Source organism: Rhinatrema bivittatum, chromosome 3, assembly GCF_901001135.1.
Source record: "Rhinatrema bivittatum chromosome 3, aRhiBiv1.1, whole genome shotgun sequence".
In the NCBI taxonomy this organism is placed as follows: Eukaryota; Metazoa; Chordata; class Amphibia; order Gymnophiona; family Rhinatrematidae; genus Rhinatrema; species Rhinatrema bivittatum.
In genome coordinates, this window is record NC_042617.1 from 4,374,507 (window position 1) to 4,395,384 (window position 20,878).

General features: G+C 42.4%; 1 protein-coding gene across 1 annotated transcript in view; it reads left to right on the plus strand.

Annotated features, from left to right (window-relative positions):
- Positions 1–783: 783 nt before the first annotated feature.
- The window catches only part of SLC22A7 (solute carrier family 22 member 7), a 103,554-nt gene continuing 83,459 nt past the window's right edge, over positions 784–20,878 (plus strand). Inside the window, exons 1-2 of the mRNA XM_029592822.1 lie at positions 784–1,333; positions 12,177–12,280. Coding sequence (XP_029448682.1) covers positions 968–1,333; positions 12,177–12,280 — 470 coding nt within the window. The 5' untranslated portion in view covers positions 784–967. The remainder of the gene's footprint in view (positions 1,334–12,176; positions 12,281–20,878) is intronic.

Here is a 20,878-nt window from a genome sequence, read left to right on the forward strand (position 1 = left end):
TGAACATGTCCACGTTTTAGAAGAAAGCATTGAGGGAGTTCAGTTTCCAGACAGCTGATTAATATAGAGAAATCACTATTTACTCATGTAAATGACTTTGAAAATTGCCCTCCTTCTGGAAGTAATTTTCAAAGGAGCTATGCACACAGTGGAACACATTATTATAGCAATTTCCAAAAGCCATTCACATGAGCACGTATGCGGGTAAACCCTATGGACAATTCAATGATCTATATTGTAGCTCATAAGAACATAAGAAATTGCCCTGCTGGGTCAGACCAAGGGCCCATCAAGCCCAGCATCCTGTTTCCAACAGAGGCCAATCCAGGCCACAAGAACCTGGCAATTACCCAAACACTAAGTCTATTCCATGTAACCATTGCTAATGGCAGTGGCTATTCTCTAAGTGAACTTAATAGCAGGTAATGGACTTCTCCTCCAAGAACTTATCCAATCCTTTTTTAAACACAGCTATACTAACTGCACGAACCACATCCTCTGGCATCCTCTGGCACTTTACTTACTTACTTGAGTAACGTGCATTTACATGTGTAAAACCCAATTTTAAGCGTGTAAATGCTTTTTAAAACCAGGCCCATTGTGTAGAAACACCAAGAATTTCACCTATGGTCTTAGATGACTTTCTTGCCAATGTCTCTGTCAAGGCTGGTGAGGTAATGATTAAAGGAAAGAGACTGTGTCAAAAGAGAAGAGTAGGTGATTATGGCCAAAGATTGGAAACAAGTCCAAAAGTCCACTGAATATCTGTAAGTGAAGAAGTAAAATATCTCACTGACAAGATCTGCAGACCGGACAGACTAAGGAAGCCCTGGAGAGACAGGCAGGAGGCAGCTCTCTCGTCTTTTCACTTGCTCTTCCTTTTATCACCTGCAAAGACTGCCAGAACGTGTGTCTTCTGCTTACCAACCCTCCTGCTGCCTCTACATTCAGCGGACACCCCCTGGGCATGAGGTTTGACGAGCTCTTACTGGAGGCCGGAGGCTTCGGAAGGTTCCAGGTCATGACGCTGGTAATTCTCTTCCTCCCACGACTCATTCTGCCTCTCCACTTCCTGCTGCACAATTTCATTGCTGCTGTCCCATCTCACCACTGTGCCGGGCCAGGCAATGCTACGGAGGAGGAGAAGCTCCTCGTTAACATCCCCAGAGACCCTGATGGGTCCTTCAGCTCTTGTAAGATGTTCTCCCAGCCTCAGTATCATCTGCTGCTGAACTCCTCCTCACTAAGTCTGCCCAACAGCTCCTCCACCCAGAGCTGCCTGCAGGGATGGCTCTACGATCACTCACAGTTTACCTCTACCATAGCTACTCAGGTAACACTTGACTAATGGCTTTCTTGTTTAAAAATGAACTAGTGTAAGCTTTGCTGCTCCCACTTTGTGCCAGTGGACAGATCTTGTCCATAAAACCACTAAAGTAATGATCAAAGACTGAATGGGCGCAGACTGAATTCCTCTCACATGTAGAATGGGTTCTTCCAGTAGAGGATTCACATGCATTGGCAAGGCGCTGTTTGTGCAGACACAGAAACAATGCATCTACCTATTGTGACAGAGCATTGTGTGAGAGAAGCTTGCACTACCACTGTATAATCTGTATGTATTGTGTGGTGGGGCAATATGTGTATAGGAAATTTGCACTGCTTCTGACCATGCTGTACCTTTTCTGTGCTGGTGCAGTGTGTGTGGGAGGGAGGGAGGAGGAGTTTTCATCCCTGCTGCTTTTACACTATCTGCTCTGTGTTATAAAGGTGGTAGTGTGTGTGCTTATGTGGCACTGAGGGAAGCATGTGCTCTTGCTGCCTGTGCTTTAGCTGTTCAGTGACGGTTAATGTGTGTGGGAGTGAGGGAAGCTTGCCTGCTGCTGCTTGTTCTGTGATGGTTTAGTGTGTGTGGGAGTGAGGGAAGCTTGCACTGCTGCTGCTTGTACTGTACCTGTTCTGTGATGGTTTAGTGTGTGTGGGACTGAGGGAAGCTTGCACTGCTGCTGCTTGTATTGTATCTGTTCTGTGATGGTTTAGTGTGTGTGGGAGTGAGGGAAGCTTGCACTGCTGCTGTTTGTACTGTTCCTGTTCTGTGATGGTTTAGTGTGTGTGGGACTGAGGGAAGCTTGCACTGCTGCTGCTTGTACTGTACCTGTTCTGTGATGGTTTAGTGTGTGTGGGAGTGAGGGAGGCTTGCACTGCTGCAGCTTGTTCTGTATCTGTTCTGTGTTGGTTTAGTGTGTGTGGGAGTGAGGGAAGCTTGCACTGCTGCAGCTTGTTCTGTATCTGTTCTGTGTTGGTTTAGTGTGTGTGGGAGTGAGGGAAGCTTGCACTGCTGCAGCTTGTTCTGTATCTGTTCTGTGTTGGTTTAGTGTGTGTGGGAGTGAGGGAAGCTTGCACTGCTGCAGCTTGTTCTGTATCTGTTCTGTGTTGGTTTAGTGTGTGTGGGAGTGAGGGAAGCTTGCACTGCTGCTGCTTGTACTGTTCCTGTTCAGTGATGGTTTAGTATGGGTGGGAGTGAGGGAAGCTTGCACTGCTGCTGCTTGTACTGTACCTGTTCCTTGATGGTTTAGTGTGTGTGGGAGTGAGGAAAGCTTGCACTGCTGCTACGTGTACTGTACCTGTTCTTTGATGGTTTAGTGTGTGTGGGAGTGAGGGAAGCTTGCACTGCTGCTACTTGTACTGTACCTGTTCTGTGATGGTTTAGTGTGTGTGGGAGTGAGGGAAGCTTGCACTGCTGCAGCTTGTTCTGTGATGGTTTAGTGTGTGTGGGAGTGAGGGAAGCTTGCACTGCTGCTGCTTGTACTGTACCTGTTCTGTGATGGTTTAGTGTGTGTGGGAGTGAGGGAGGCTTGCACTGCTGCTGCTTGTACTGTACCTGTTCAGTGATGGTTTAGAGTGTGTGGGAGTGAGGGAAGCTTGCACTGCTGCTACTTGTACTGTATCTGTTCTGTGATGGTTTAGTGTGTGTGGGAGTGAGGGAAGCTTGCACTGCTGCTACTTGTACTGTACCTGTTCTTTGATGGTTTACTGTGTGTGGGAGTGAGGGAAGCTTGCACTGCTGCTGCTTGTACTGTTCCTGTTCTTTGATGGTTTAGTGTGTGTGGGAGTGAGGGAAGCTTGCACTGCTGCTGCACCTGCTGTGCCTGTTCTTTGATGGTTTACTGTGTGCGGGAGTGAGGGAAGCTTGCACTGCTGCTACTTGTACTGTACCTGTTCTTTGATGGTTTACTGTGTGTGGGAGTGAGGGAAGCTTGCACTGCTGCTGTTTGTTCTGAACCTGTCTTTGATGGCAACATAGTGGATAACACATTGAAATCGTTGGCTAAGTGTGCTGCAGCAGTCAAAAAAACAAACAGAATGTTGGGAATTATTAGGAAGGGAATGGTTAATAAAACAGAAAATGTCATAATGCCTCTGTATCGCTCCATGGTGAGACCGCACCTTGAATACTGTGTACAATTCTGGTCGCCGCATCTCAAAAAAGATATAGGTGCGATGGAGAAGGTACAGAGAAGGGCAACCAAAATGATAAAGGGGATGGAACAGCTCCCCTATGAGGAAAGACTAAAGAGGTTAGGACTTTTCAGCTTGGAAAAGAGACGGCTGAGGGGGGATATGATAGAGGTCTTTAAGATCATGAAAGATCTTGAATGAGTAGATGTGACTCGGTTATTTACAATTTCGAATAATAGAAGGACTAGGGGGCACTCCATGAAGTTAGCAAGTAGCACATTTAAGACTAATCGAAGAAAATTCTTTTTCACTCAACGCACAATTAAACTCTGGAATTTGTTGCCAGAGGATGTGGTTAGTGCAGTTAGTGTAGCTGGGTTCAAAAAAGGTTTGGATAAGTTCCTGGAGGAGAATTCCATTAACAGCTAATAATCAAGTTTACTTAGGGAATAGCCACTGCTATTAATTGTATCAGTAGCATGGGATCTTCTTAGTGTTTGGGTAATTGCCAGGTTCTTGTGGCCTGGTTTTGGCCTCTGTTGGAAACAGGATGCTGGGCTTGATGGACCCTTGGTCTGACCCAGCATGGCAATTTCTTATATTCTTATGGTTTAGTATGTGATGGTTTAGTGTGTGTGGGAGTGAGAGAAGCTTACCCCGCTGTTGCTTGTACGGTTCCTGTTCTGGGACGGTTTAATGTGCATGGGAAGCTTTCACCCTTCTGTTCATGCTGTACTTTTCTATGATGGGGCAGTGTGTAAGGCTAGCTTTTCAGAAAGAATGAGCCGTGAAAGTTTCCAGTGGTATCATGGACATCTCCAGATTACATCAGTGCCGTTTCACCTTGCCAGGTATTTTTTAGAGGAGAAAGGATCAGTTTCTGGATGTCCCATTATGTTCAGACACCATTTACAACTCTTGGCAGTATTTCACACATTTAATGATTGAATAGTTCATGATCAAAATTATTTATGCTGCTAACATAAGGCTCACCATCAAAGCAATAATACTGAGCAGGAAGAGGCAAGGGTCACTGTGGGAAGCATGAGTTGAACGACTCAGAGCAAGTGTAACCTACACTCAAGGCAATAATACTGAGCAGGAAGAGGCAGGGGTTACTCTGGGAAGCGTGCTTGAATGAATCAGAGCAAGTGTAACTTACACTCAAGGCAAGAATAGTGAGCAGGTAGAGCCAGGAGTCACTGTGCGAAGCGTGCGCTGAATGACTCGGAGCAAGTGCAATCTACACTCAAGGCAATAATAGTGAGCAGGTAGAGCCAGGGGTCACTGTGGGAAGCGTGCGCTGAATGACTCGGAGCAAGTGTAACCTCAAGAAGGCACACCTCACTTCTATGAGGGACCGAGCCTTCTCCATTGCTGGTCCTACCCACTGGAACTCACTACCAACAAACCTCCGACTTGAACCCTGTACCTTCAAATTAAAAAATAAACTAAAGACCTGGCTCTTCAAACAGGCCTACCCCTGATTAGATCCCCTTACCTTCAACCTTACCCCTTACCTTCAACCAACAACGCTGGCGGAAAGATCCCTCCCCTTCCTCACTGGCTTCGTACAAAACAGCAATGAACTACTATAGGACATCCATTACCCGCACCAAACGAGATTTCTACGCCAAAAAAATACACGGCTTCTTATACGACCCAAAAACTCTGTTCTCATATGTGGCAGCCCTTATCACCCCCATGCCCCCTACCATCCCAGAAGAAGAAGCCCAGAACAAATCCACAGAGTTGGCAATCTTCTTGACAACAAAATAAAAAACCTACTTGCCCCCCTGGCATCATCTAACACTTCTCCAAACCCCTCGCAACCACTAAGCCTCGCAACCACTAACCCTTCTCCAACTAGCCACAAACAGACGCTAGAATCTCTTGAACCGACATCTTCCCTGGAAATAGAATTGATAATCAAGAAAATGAAACCTTCTTCACATCCATTGGACCAAATACCGACCAATCTCCTTCTCACCATCCCTAACACCATTGCTAAACCCCTGGCAGACATCATAAATTGCTCCCTCAATCAAGGATCTGTCCCAGACTCCTTAAAAATTGCTTCGCTGAAACCCTTACTAAAAAAAACCCAACCTGGATCCAGCCATCCCTGTAAATTTCCGCTCCATTGCAAACCTACCTTTTATAGCCAAACTAATGGAAAAGCTTGTAAACATCTGACTCTCAGACTACCTTGACTCCCACAATATTCTCTACCCTTCTCAATTCGGATTCAGGAAACGCCTAAACACAGAATCCCTCCTTCTTTCTCTAACGGACAACATCCTGATGGGCCTTGACAAGGGACAATCATACCTTCTAGCCCTACTCGACATTTCTGCGGCGTTCGACACAGTAAACCATTCTATCCTCATCAACCGTCTAATGGAAATAGGCATCACTGGCTCTGCACTGCTCTGGTTCAAATCTTTTCTGAACAACAGGCACTACAAAGTTAAAATAAATGACAAAGAATCCCACCCCATTCCATCAAACCAAGGAGTACCTCAGGGTTCTTCACTTTCCCCTACCCTGTTCAATATATATCTACTCCCTTTATGCCAGCTACTCAATAGCCTCAACCTCACCCATTTTATATACGCGGATGATGTGCAAATCATAATCCCCATCTCGGACCCCATCTCCTCTACTCTAAATTTTTGGAACAACTGCTTACACTCCATCAACCTTCTTCTCTCGAGTCTCAACCTGGTCCTAAATACGTCCAAAACGGAACTCCTGGTTATCTCCCCTAGCGATAACAACCCCTTCACCAATAATGCATTTATCCCACTAGCAAGCCAGGTCAGAGACCTTGGGGCCACCCTTGACTCTAGAATGAATTTAAAAAAATTCATTAACGCTACAACCAAAGAATGCTTCTTCAAGCTACAGGTCCTGAAGCAACTAAGACCGCTCTTACACTTCCAGGATTTCCGTTCAGTGCTTCAAGCCATACTGTTTTCAAAGATCGACTATTGTAACGCTCTACTACTCGGTCTCCCCGCTTCTTCTACCAAACCTCTACAGATGCTGCAAAACGCAGCGGCCAGGATCCTTACAAACACACGTCGCAAGGACCATATCACACCAATCCTAAAAATCCTACACTGGCTTCCCATCCAATATAGAATACTTTTCAAGGCTCTCACCATCATCCACAAATCCGTCTACCAGCAATCCACACTCCAACTCACCTTCCCTCTCGAATTACATACTTCCACAAGGCCAATCAGAACTGCCTACAAAGGTTCGCTCAAGGTCCCCCCCAACAAATCCTCGGTCCACAACTCTATTCACAAGCGAGCACTTTTGACAGCAGGTCCGCTACAATGGAATTCGCTTCCCCAAGACTTACGCCAGGAACAATGCCATCTAACATTCAGAAAGAAACTGAAAACCTGGCTGTTCGCACAAGCCTACCGTTGAAGGAACCTCTTTCAACCAACACTGATGCTCACCCTTTGACCTCACCCTAATCCCTCCCCCCCTCCCCAATTCCCTCTCCCCCCTTACTCACCTCCCCCCACTGGACATACCATGTTAATAATCGCCTAGGATAAATCTCTGTTTATGTATCACTAACATATTGGGGTTTTTTTGTTGATTATATTTATCACTCTCCAGTTGTTATAGTTTAAAATCTGTCCTGTCTTCCATCTCCCATGTTTTACGCTCCCTGTTTAATGTAACTTTACTTTCTACCTAGATGTTAATTGGTTTCCCCCTGTTCTATTGTAAACCAGTACGATAAGACCTGGTCTTGAGTATCGGTATAGTAAAAGAAGTTAAATAAATAAATAAATAAATAAATAAACCTCTTGATGCAGCAATACCTGATCTGAACCCTTATATATAGGCTTGTATAAAGTTATGTTCTCACTGTTTACCTGTCTCCTTTCTTGTCTTTCGCTGGCTAATCTCTCTTCATTGTTCTATGTAACCCCCTCCCCTGTACCTGTTTGATGTAATTTCCACCTCAGTCCTAATGTAAACCGGTATGATGTACCTACTAATACCGGTATAGAAAAGTTTTTAAATAAATAAATTCTGGTCACCGTATCTCAAAAAAAATGTAGTTGCGATGGAGAAGGTACAGAGAAGGGCGACCAAAATGATAAGGGGAATGGAACAGCTCCCCTATGAGGAAAGACTAAAGAGGTTAGGACTTTTCAGCTTGGAGAAGAGACAGCTGAGTGGGGATATGATAGAGGTGTTTAAAATCATGAGAGGTCTTTATCATTTTGGGCGACCTTCTCTGTTCCTTCTCCATCGCAATTATATCTTTTTTGAGATGCGGCGACCAGAATTGTACACAATATTCAAGGTGCGGTCTCACCATGGAGCGATACAGAGGCATTATGACATTTTCCATTTTATTCACCATTCCCTTCCTAATAATTCCCAACATTCTGTTTGCTTTTTTGACTGCCGCAGCACACTGAACCGACGATTTCAATGTGTTATCCACTATGACGCCTAGATCTCTTTCTTGGGTTTTAGCACCTAATATGGAACCCAACATCGTGTAATTATAGCATGGGTTATTTTTCCCTATATGCATCACCTTGCACTTATCCACATTAAATTTCATCTGCCATTTGGATACCCAATTTTCCAGTCTCACAAGGTCTTCCTGCAATTTATCACAATCCGCTTGTGATTTAACTACACTGAATAATTTTGTATCATCTGCAAATTTGATTGTCACTCGTTTTATTCTTTTCCAGATCATTTATAACATAGTAACATAGTAATGACGGCAGAAAAAGACCAAAATGGTCCATCTATTTATTTATTTATTTATTTTTCTATACCAATGTTCATCGGACATATCACACCGGTTTACAGTGGAAACAGAGGAGTCTGTTAGAGTGGATTTATTGTTTTACAATGGAACATTGTGTCATTTAAGACTAAACAATTTTAACATTTTACATTGAAATTTGTAAAGTACAATAGAGGAGCAGGAAACCTCTCCTTGCGTTGAAATTACAGTAAAGCATAGAACTTTGAAGCTTGTGAATGCCACATAAAATTATTGTCCCTCCCTACGCAGCCGAGTTTGGCGAAACACTGGTCCGTGTCGGGGGACCCCTTTCTGAAATCTGTGCTGTTTTGAGCAATGGAGTTTGCCGTTATGAAAAATAAAGAATTATTTCTACATTATTAATCTCGAAGTTTGGGACTGACTTAATACTTCTGCATCTCCTTGGAACATTGAAATTTGTGACATTTTACATTTAACTTTGTGACATGTTGTATTGTGACATGTTGTATTGGGCTTTATGACGTTGTCTAGTTTGCCCAGCAAGCTTCCCAAGGTAGTAACTGCCGCTCCATGCAGGCTACCCCCATGTTTCTCTTAAACAGGTCGATTCAATAAAGTCAGCGGGAGAGCCAGTGCTCCGAGGCAAGCGCCCGCTCTCCCAACGCGTGCCCAGGTCCCTCTCCTGGGCACGCAATTCTTTATTTAAATTAGGGCCTGCACTAATAAGAAGGCGCTAGGGACACTAGCGCGTCCCTAGTGCCTCCTTAAGAGCGGAAGCGGCGGCTGTCAACGGGTCTGACAACCGATGCTTAATTTTACCGGCATCGGTTGTCAATTCCGCTGACAGCCATGGGTTTGGAAAACGGACACCAGCAAAATTGAGCATCTGTTTTCCAACCTGTGGGCCGCGGGCAGATTTATTTATTTATTAAATTTACGCCAGCCTTTGGCAGGCGTTACTTTCTGTATTTTAGGTGACTAACTAATGGGCTCATCAGCATGCATTTGTATGTGATGAGCTCTATTAGTTTCGGGGTGGAGGTTGGTCACGCGTTTTCTACGCACTATTACCCCTTACAGTATAAGGAGTAATAATAGCACGTCAAAAACGCTCGGCCAAGCACACTGTTCTGTATCGGCCTGATAGGTAGTAACTGCCACTCCATATAGGTTACCCCCATGTTTCTCTTAAGGGTAGTAACTGCCACTCCGTGCTGCTTAAGATTTTTTATTTATTCCCATCCTCTAGCCTTTAGGGATCCACATTGTTTATCCCACGCTCCTTTGAAATCTTTCACAGTTTTAGTCTTCACCACTTCCTCCGGAAGGGCGTTCCAGGCATCCACCACCCTCTTAGTGAAGAAATATTTTCTGACATTGGTTCTATGTCTTCCTCCCTGGAGTTTAAAATCGTGACCCCTAGTTCTACTAAGTTGTTTCCAATAAATAATTTGAAAAGCACCGGTCCAAGTACAGATCCCTGAGGCACTCCACTGCTTACTCTTTTCCACTGAGAAAATTGACCATTTAATCCTACTCTCTGTTTCCTGTCTTTTAGTCAGTTTGTAATCCACAAAAGGACATCGCCTCCTATCCCATGACTTTTTAGTTTTCTTAGAAGCCTCTCATTTATTTATTTATTTATTTATTTGCTTTTTTATACCGACATTAGTTGGGGTACATCACATCGGTTCACATAATAACAGGTTAAAGCATGACAGGGTCAAGCTGTTTTTACATTGTAACATTAGGAACATAGTAACATTAAAACATTAGGGGATTGTAACTTTAGTACATGCGTAGGAACAGTTTAACAGTGAAATACTGTGGAACAAAGAGACAGAGTTTATACATAGTAACAGATAAGAATCAATTGAGGGGAACTTTATATATAATGGCTTGTTATGTCTTACTTATATACATTGCAACCTTTAAAGGTGTTAGGTCGCTAGTTGGTAGGCTTTGTGGAACAGCCATGTTTTCAGATGTTTTTTGAAAGTTGGGAGAGAGGGTTCCAGTCTGAGGTGAGAGGGTAGTTGGTTCCAGAGGGTTGGACCAGCTACTGAGAAGGAGCGTTGTCTAGTGGAAGTGAGGTGAGCAAGTTTTGTGTGTTTGGGAACGTAAGCATTTTTGACTATGATGTAGTTGGGGAGGGTGTTTTGTCCATTTGGTTTTTTGGTTGTTGATGGTTTTGTGTAATATGGTGAGGGTTTTGTATTGAGATCTGTGTGAGATGGGGAGCCAGTGTAGGGCTTTTAGAGTGGGGGTGTGATGTGTGATGTTCGGTTGGTGTTTGTCAAACCCCTTCTGAAAATCCAAATACACTACATCTACCGGTTCACCTTTATCCACATGTTTATTAACCCCTTCAAAAAAATGAAGCAGATTTGTTAGACAAGACTTCCCTTGGGTAAATCCATGTTGACTGTGTTCCATTAAATCATGTCTTTCTATATGCTCTGTGATTTTTATCTTTAGAATAGTTTCCACTATTCTTCCCAGCAGTGAAGTCAGGCTCACTGGTCTATATTTTTCTGAATCATCCCTGGAGCCATTTTTAAATATTAGCATTATATTGGCCACCCCCCAGTCTTCAAGTACAATTTATTTATTTATTTATTTGTTCAACTTTATATACCGGCTTTCAAATACATGTCAAGGCGGTTTACAAACATGGAATTTGCAGTAGCAAGTTCAAAATAAAATGAAAAAATAAGATAAAATAAACAACTTATCTAAATTTTACATTCTTTCAATAACATTTAAAATTATATTAAAGTTAAAACAGTAAAAAACACTTTAAAAACTAATACATTTAAAAATAATTCTATAATGAATGGACCCGTCAATGGATGATTTTATTGATAGGTTACAAATATTTGAGTTCCTTCAGTACCCTAGGATGCATACCATCCGGTCCAGGTGATTTACCACTCTTTAGTTTGTCAATCTGGCCTACTACATCTTCCAGATTCACAGTGATTTCGTTCAGTTCAGTCTGATTCATCACCCTGAAAACCATCTCCGGAACTGGTATCTCCCCAACATCCTCATTAGTAAACACGGAAGCAAAGAATTCATTTAGTCTTTCTGCAATGGCCTTATCTTCCCTAAGAGCCCCTTTAACCCCTTGGTCATCTAATGGTCCAACTGACTCCCTCACAGGTTTCTTGCTTTGGATATATTTTTAAAAGTTTTTATTATGAGTTTTTGCCTCTACGGCCAACTTCTTTTCAAATTCTCTCTTCGCCTGTCTTATCAATGTTTTACACTTAGCTTGACAATGCTTATGTTTTATCCTATTTTCTTCAGATGGATCCTTCTTCCAATTTTTGAAGGATTTTTTTTGGCTAAAATAGCCTCTTTCACCTCACCTTTTAACCATGACGGTAATCGTTTTGCCTTCCTTCCACCTTTCTTAATGTGTGGAATACATATGGACTGCGCCTCTAGGATTGTATTTTTAAACAATATCCATGCTTCACCAGGACGGTATCCAATGGCGCTCTCCCGGCATGTCCCTTTTTTAAAAAACTGGCTCTTCCGCGCGTGCCGGGGGATATGCGCTGGCCACGGGCCTTTGAGAAAGCCTGAAGTGTGCACGCGGCCTGGCCACGCGAGTATTTCCAGTTTTTTTACGAGTGCCGGCAGTTAAAAATGTACCCCATGTTTCCCTGGTTAATAACAGTTTATGGACTTCTGCTCCTAGGAACCTGTCCAAACCTTTTTTAAACCTGACCTCACTAACTGCATTACCTTTGGAAAACACAGATCTTTTTCTAGATAAATGTTTCCTAAGCAAGCAGCTCTTTTCTGGCAATGTGGCGGGAGGTGGCGTCTCTCCTGGGTCTGTGAGCTCTGGTATAGGACATGTACTGCGCAGCTGCTACACAGCAGTCACCAACTCTTTCTTCTTCCGCCTTTCTTCCAGTGGGACCTGGTGTGTGAGAAGAAAGGACTGAATCAAGCCTCTGCCACGTTCTTCTTCATTGGTGTCACTGCAGGAGCCATAGTCTTTGGTTACTTATCAGATAAGTATGTGCATGTGCAGCCTATTCAGAGCAGCAAAAGATCAGCACTATGCGCCTTCCCCACTGTTTTCCCTCCTTCCTAACTCTCATCCTGTTCCCCACCCTCATAGCCTTCCCTCCTCTGGCACGCCGCCCTGTGATATGATGCTGATCTATGCCTGTATCGCCCCTTGTAAACTGCAAATGCTGTTTATTCCTTTATGACGGTCTGGATCTGCATTTAGGCTGTTGAGGTATGTGTGATAAGAGGGTTTCTGGAGAGGGAAGAACCATGCAACGTATAGCATCAGTACAGCAGAGTACTACTCTTACTCATCATTTCTATAGCACTACCCAATGTATGCAGTGCTGTAGCTACACCTTTTATTTATTTATTACAAAATTCTTATATACCACCTATACAATTTATAGTGAATCCGCCTGGTTTACAAATAATCAAAGAGAACATGCATAATAGTTAAAACATAATTATAGTCAACGTTGACAACATTACAAGCAAAATTTGATTAAATACAAATAAAACAATGGTAAACATTAAAAGAAAGTTAGTGTTAGGACACGTTAGGTGTGCTGTATGCAAGAGTGCAAAGGTTGAGTCTTGAGAGCTCTTTTGAAATCTTTGGAATTAGGACTAAGGCGGATATGGTCAGGGAGAGAGTTCCATAATATCGGACCAGCTATTGAGAAAGCTTGCTTAGGAGTTAGGTCTAATCTGGCCGTTTTTATTGTAGGAACCTTGAGAATACATTTATCCATTGATCGTAGTTGGCGAGGTGGTTGATAGAGCCTTAGAACAGAGCAGATTGTAGATTAGGTTGTGGCTGATAGAAAGTACCTTGTATTGAGTACGGTATTGTAATGGAAGCTAATAAAGAAGACGACAGTGCTTCCCTAAAGAGCTTACAATTTATTCAAGACAAATAAGAAACTTAGGGCGTTCATTTCTTATGGAAAAGGGTTAACATTTATTTCTTTATTTAACTCTTTTCTATACCGACATTCGTGAACAGTATCATATCACATCGGTTTACAAGGAACAAGGGGGTTATAACTTTAACAGACCATTTAACAAGAAGTAAAAGTTACAATAAACAAGGTGAAATGAACTTGGGAGCTGAGGTAGCTGGAAACAGAGGACAGGAGAGGTAAATAAAACTTAACAGACAGTGGAAGGGGGGGGGGGGGGGGTGCCTAAAGGCAAGTATAGCGAAGTATGTCTGGCACTTTGCATGGTTCGGAAAGTTTAAGGGAAGGCTTGAAGGAAAAGCCAGGTCTTGAGTTTTTCCCGAAAGGTTAGAAGGCAGGGTTCCAGTCTGAGGTCAGGGGGCAGGTCCCGCTCTCGAGCATGCCCGTTCTTTCGTGGCTGTATGGCGCGTGGATTTGGTTGAGGGGATTTGCAGGGTTCCTTTGTACGCTTCTCTGATGGGTCTTGTAGAGGTGCGGAGTCTGAATGGGATCTGAAGGTCGAGTTGCAGCTGTTTGTGGATTATGGTGATAGATGGTAATATTCATTACAATATCCTTACACCAGCACAAAACCCATTCAAATGGCCAAGGATCTTCAGAAAGTATTTCCCAACTATTTGGGCTGATCAGTAAACAGAAAATAATGCAGAGATGTGGGAGAAAGGCTCCTGCTGAGGCAGTGAGTTGGCACAAGGACTCTTGACAGTGGGGAGGAATGAGCAACCCCGGTGACCCTGCTCAAAAGCACAAAAACTTTGCAGAAAGTTGAAGAAACTTATGCCTAATGTTACTGGTATACACATTTTTAGATGACTGCTTTAGCAATACATGTGCCATTTATTATTGATGGTGATATGCTGATTTCAAATATGACAATTAAACCAGCTGATTGGCTGCTGTTTCCATGATATTTACATTTTTACATTTTAATTCCAGGTCTATTGCATAGGCAGTGCATAAATAATAGAGTTTTAATCATAAATTGTAAACTTTGGTTCAGAATCACAAGTTCCATCCTCCTCCTCAGCTGACTCTAATAAGAAAGATCCTGGCGTAACAGGACATGGCAGTCCTTCTCCGGGGGATGCTGCGAGTATAGCAGATGGAATATGTGGATTCTGCACAGTCCACCAAAATGATAAGGGGAATGGAACAGCTCCCCTATGAGGAAAGACTAAAGAGGTTAGGACTTTTCAGCTTGGAGAAGAGACGGCTGAGGGGGGATATGATAGAGGTGTTTAAAATCATGAGAGGTCTAGAACGGGTAGATGTGAATCGGTTATTTACTCTTTCGGATAGTAGAAAGACTAGGGGGCACTCCATGAAGTTAGCATGGGGCACATTTAAAACTAATCGGAGAAAGTTCTTTTTTACTCAACGCACAATTAAACTCTGGAATTTGTTGCCGGAGGATGTGGTTAGTGCAGTTAGTGTAGCTGTGTTTAAAAAAGGATTGGATAAGTTCTTGGAGGAGAAGTCCATTACCTGCTATTAAGTTCACTTAGAGAATAGCCACTGCCATTAGCAATGGTTACATGGAATAGACTTAGTTTTTGGGTAATTGCCAGGTTCTTATGGCCTGGTTTGGCCTCTGTTGGAAACAGGATGCTGGGCTTGATGGACCCTTGGTCTGACCCAGTATGGCATGTTCTTATGTTCTTTGACAAACCTCATGCAGAAGTAACAAGTGTTGATATGAATTGTTGGCTCTCTCCAAATCATTGGCACAGATTTCCTTTTCCTTTCCGACCACTGGTGAAGATTGGCAGCACAAGTGTTGCTGCATATGTGTGGGACCCAGATCTTATCCTGATCTCCAATTTTGCAGCCAGAATACAAGTGATAGGCTTCCTTAATCACAGCAGTTATACTACTCTTTTGTGAGGCAAAGTCACTTCACCACAAACATAGCAGAAAGTATCTGCATTGATTACACAGGTATGATGCATCTCTGATCCTGTTCAGATAGCAATCAAAATAAGACACTTACAAATGACATTGTATGTTTGCTAGAGCTGATCTAGGGTAATTTGTTCAGCAGAGTGATGTAAACTGAATTACGACTGAATCATCCATTATTTCTAGGAATAACGTAATGCAATTCATCTCATGGATGATGCAATATGAGCTTCAGATTGCTTCATTAATTGTTGTGCCCAAAAATTAAGTATTGTGCAAACCCAGTCATAGATTTTTTCATAGATTCAGTGAAAGATGTATATTAGTAATTTCTGGTTTAATTTGAGATCCTTTCCCTTCTTAACTCACTTATCTTCTGCAATTCCCAAGTCAAAGGTCATATATACTGACCCAGTAGCAGAATGTCTTGAAAACTAAAGCCAATCAACAATTTTAAGCACCATTTTCATTCTCAGTGACCCCGATTTAGTTAAGTTTTACTACATTCATTTTGGAAGCGTTTTGGCTGTCGACCGGTGTATTGTGGTTGTCGATAAGTCACATAGCTATTGCCCTCAGTGCAAGAAAATTCCTTGTGCACAGCTGGAATTAAAACCCACATGGAGGAACAGGAAATGTCACTGACCAGTGCACGGCAGAAAATAGGTTGCCTGGAATGGCATCCAATAAAATTGGACGACTTAGAAAATCGTGGCCAGCAGAAGAACATGAGGATCATGGGGTTTCTGGAGAAGGAGGGATGATATTTTTCTCAAAATGGTTCCCAAAAGTACTGGGCCTCCATGTCAAGGTCGATAAAAATAAAGCGAGCCCACCATGCTTTAGACCCCCCTCTGAGTAAGGGTGGCTGCCCCAAAACAGTTACCGTAACTCCAAGAATAAAGCCTGTATATTAGAGAAAGCTAGACCAAGGAGATCTTTCAGTAACACCATCTGCTTCCAGCGTCTCTGCTTTCCTCAAACTAAAAATGCCGCCATCTTTTTTTTTTTTGTGTGTGTAATTGAAGTTTTTATTAAACATATTCAAAGCAACATATCAGCAAAATGTATACCAGTACCTCAGGCATCAAAGAACAACAATAGATACAAACATCTAGAAATGGTACCCAACAATAAACAAACAGCATAATCCCCAGGGAACCGGTTTTCTCTGGATTTTTTTATTTTTCCCCCTATTAATGCCGCCAGCGTCACTTGCACTGCTGACCAATCGAAAAATGAGAGCAAACAGAAAGGGTTTGACTGAGGTTTTTATTTAACTTCAAGGGAATTTCAGTTTCTAAAAATTGCTCGTCCTAGAATCTCTGTTATATATTTTACCAAAGGTGCCCAAATCTTTCCAGAAGGCTCCCATGCGTCCTCGTGTTGCACGTCCCGTCCGCGCTAGGCCTGCTCACCTTGCCCCTGCGCCAGCGGGTCCCGGGCCGTCCTCTCCCGCTGCCAGCACCACCCGTCTGCAGCGTTTCCGCGGCGGCGTCCCCTAGGCCCTCCACATCGAGCCTAGCTCCACGCCGGGGCGTGGCATCCTCTCCAGCGCCGGCCCCGCCCCTAGGCACGTGCGTGCGGGCCAAGGGTGGGAACCAGCTCCGCGGTGCAGCCCGATGACGTCACTTAACTTTAGTATAAAAGCGAGGCCCTGTCCCCCAGGGCCTCACCTTGGCAACCTCGCTGTGTTCGTTTGCCTGCTCTGTGTTCCAGTGTCTCCTGTTCCAGTGTCTCCTGTTCCAGTGTCTCCTTGTTCCAGCCTCTCTGTGTTCCTTCCTGTGTCCTTACTCAGGTAGTACCTTCTCGGACTGATCTCTGGTACTGACCTCTCCCTGCCTGACTACTCTCTTCGTCTGCTGCCTGGAACTGACCTTTGCTTGCCCTGACTATGCTCGGACTGACCCTAGTATTGACCCCTGCTTTGGCTGACCACTTCTGGACTGATATACTGGCTTTGACCCTTGCGCTTCACTCGGACACCCTCTTCTGGCCTTCCGTGACTACCAGATCATCCTGCTTGGAATCCATCCGCAGCCTTCATCCGACCAGACCCGCAGGCGCTACCTGTCTCGCCTGGAGGGCCTTCCTGAACTGTTACCTCCCTGAGGTCTCCAGAGCTTCCAGTTCGGGTCTGGCCTATCCTCTCTACATCAGCCGCGCACCCTTGCTCGTGGTGGGCACACCCCTCCGCTACCTCTCCGGGAGACCACCTGAGGCCCATCTAAGTCCAGGCGGTCCGGGTACCCAAGGGCTCAACCTGCGGAAACCCCGGACTGTTATTGGCAAAGCTCCAGCTAGCCTCTGTCTACTCGTGTGCTCTGCCTCCTGGTGGCAGGCGCTCTCTGGGTCCGACCAGAGGGCCATACCAATCCTGCACCAGGCCAAGGGTCCACCTCCAGCGCAACACTATTGTCTCCTTGTATGGTTCTTTACTAGAACTAATTTCCATATATCTTTTGTACGTGACTTGATGCGCATGATCCAGATTTTGAGTTAGATCTTGGTGGGTGGACAAGATGTAATTTTGGTTATACTTGACATTGAATCTCTTTAAACAAATGTACCCCAGGTTGTAGCATTGGAAATTATTTGCTAGCCATAACTGCTTCAATTATGCCTCATCCTCCAGTAGATTATATGCATCGTCTTGCTGAAATTGCCTTATTCCACAATTTTTTCATGTTTGATGCATCGTTTTATTTTCCATGAAAAGCAATGGGGGCCACAATGGCCCCCAATATAGCTAACCTTTATGTCAGTGATTCTGAACAAAGGTTTTTGCCAATTTCTCCTTTTCAGTCTTATATTGTAGTTTGGAAGTGTTATATGGACAATAACTTCATGATTTGGTCTGGTTCTGAGTAACAGTTATCTTCATTAAAGTAATGGATCAACTCTTGTAATCCAGATTTGCAATTCCCTTTACAGAGTAATAAAACACAAATTTCTTTTTTGGACATCTTGACTTAAAATACACCAGAGAGGTTTAATACAACCATCTACAGAAAAGTAACCGATCGTAACACTTTTGTCGGACTTTCATGGTTGCTATCCTAGGTCTTTAAAACAGGCTCTTCTGCTAAGCCAGTTTTTTCTTCTTAGTTATTTATGTTCTACAGCACAGGAATTTACATTAAAGGCAGCAGATATATATCAACATTTTGCAGATAGAGGATATCCTAAATTGGGGCTCGGTAAAGCTTATAAACTTGCACTGTTTTCTGATTGGACATCTTTGTTGACACATCAGAACAAATAAATCACCAATGAGAATAATAGGTTAAGCTTGTGTACTACCATTCTTCCACTGACGTTGAGGATTCAGAAAGTAATTTATTGGCACCGCTTTAAAAAATAAACCTCGTACTGCCTATACCAGGGGAAGAAATGTATGTGATACAGCAGTTAAAACTGACATCATTACGAGAAGCCTTCCACCATGGTCATAGTGCTTGTGGAGATCGTTCCATGTGCTTTTTTACATTGAGTTCACCCATCCCATTTCTCACTGCAAGGATTCATTTCATCAGTCTACTAAATGTAAATCCTCTTTTGTAATTTACGTAATCAAGTGTCAATGTCAATTGCTATACGTGGGCAAGACCTTTCGCCCAGTAATGACTCATTTGCTAGGACATCAAAATTATATAAATACTGGCAAATTGTCTGCACCTTTCATGCTTCATTGCATGCAACATCAACATATTTTTACCGATCTAATTTGGTTTGTGATCAATCATATCCCTGGACCAAGAAAACAAGGAAGGCTATCTATGATTGCTGTGAGGAAACAAAAATGGAATAGACGCCAGATGTCCAATCAGAATCTTTTTAGATTAAATCAGATGGTCTAAAAGGTATGCATATAAAATAATAATATAGATAAAATCAAAATTGTAAACCTAGTTATTCAACAATAATATAAAAGTATGATGAATAAAAATAGAAAAAAAGGAATAGTACTAAAAGGCTTAAAATATGGGTCATAAATATGTATTAAAAATAAACAATTAGATAAATAAAAATAAATGAAATAGATACAATAAACCAAATAGTAAGGTAGCACTATAAATGTTCCAGTTAACTAATCTTTCTTTTTTAGTGTATACACCGTTTTAGTTTGTTTAGTTCTGTAGCGATCCCGCACAGAAAAGTAGCTCTCGACCATGTGCCGTTTTATTTCCTATTTATGAATATATTTCTGCAGTGCTACCCTACTATTTGGTTGATTGTATCTGTTTCATTTATTTTTATTTATCTAATAGTTTATTGTTGAATAACTGTTTACAATTTAGATTTTATCTATATTATTATTTTATATGCATACCTTTTAGACCATCCGATTTAATCAGACCATGTAATGCATTGAGACTGCTTCTTCAGCTTTAACACGCCTGACTGCACACAGGTAAAACTGGTATCACTATTTTAGCCAAATGATCTGTTTTTTCTAAAATTAAATATGCAACAAGTAATCTTTAGAGCTACTTAATAATAGATTTATTAATACTCTTCATCAAATGCACACCACTACTCTTTGTTTCGTTATATTAACATACAGTTATATATGTTGACATTTTATATGTCGTGTCAAATGTCATGTTTTTATTATCAGTATTGAGTTATATATGTTTGTTTGTGTATTTTAGCCCCTGAGGCAGTCCCAATGTAAGGGGTGAAGCTCGGCCAGAGTTGGGCTTGTTTCTTTAAAAATCACGTCTCCATAAAAGAAAGATTCTGATCGGACATCTGGCGTCTATTCCATTTTGTTTCCCAATCATATCCCTGTACATTCTAGATCTAAGCTATTGTCTAACAAAAGAACATCGCTGGATCTGTGAGCTAGATATTGTATCCCCTAGGGGATTACATTTAGAAACTGAATGGGATATGTCATTGTGATTTCAAGGCACCGCATTAAGTGATTGGCTGCAAATGATCCCTTTTAAAGTTATTTGGCCTTGTTTAGATTGGTCGGCAGTGCAAGGGAAGATAGCGGCATTTTTAGTTTGAGTAAAATGGAGATGGCTTCACATACAATCATGGAAGCAGACGGTGTTACTAGTCCTTTGGAAAGAAAACACAGAGACATTCCTAGATGCAGGCAATATAAAGCCGAAACACAACTGTGTCAGAAATTTATGAATAGATTTATCGACCATCTTAAAGATAAGTAGCATTTATATCACTGTTCAATTGCCTGGGAAATTGTCTGATCCTGCCATATATTTTTTAAGAATAACTCTTATTGTCGGTGAAAATAGTGGGATACACAAGTAGATTTCATTATTGGACACTTTTGTTGTGGACACTTTATACTTATAGCAAAAAAGCAAAATAAAAAAGGAGGCTATGAATATAATCCAAGTAAGGTGGATTTTATAAGAGCCTCTTATAAAACCGCACATATGAAGGCCTGAATTTTTATTCATTTTTGTTATGCTATGAGTTCCTTGGTATTCCACATATCTATCCGTGGTACTAGTTGATATTTAACTTTGTACCATGTAGAGGTTGTGTCAGCTTCTATTCACTTACAGATTCATTGAAACATACGATTTGACCGGGGGGAGGGGGCCTAAACTTTTGCATACATCTGTATATTAGTATCATCATCTAACCTCATTTTGGAAAGGCATAAAAATAATTCCCTTCAACTAATAAATCATGAATCGGAGAGATTTTATGCAGTAGCAAGCGAGTGTTCCACAAGGGCAAAGGTCGAGGCAAG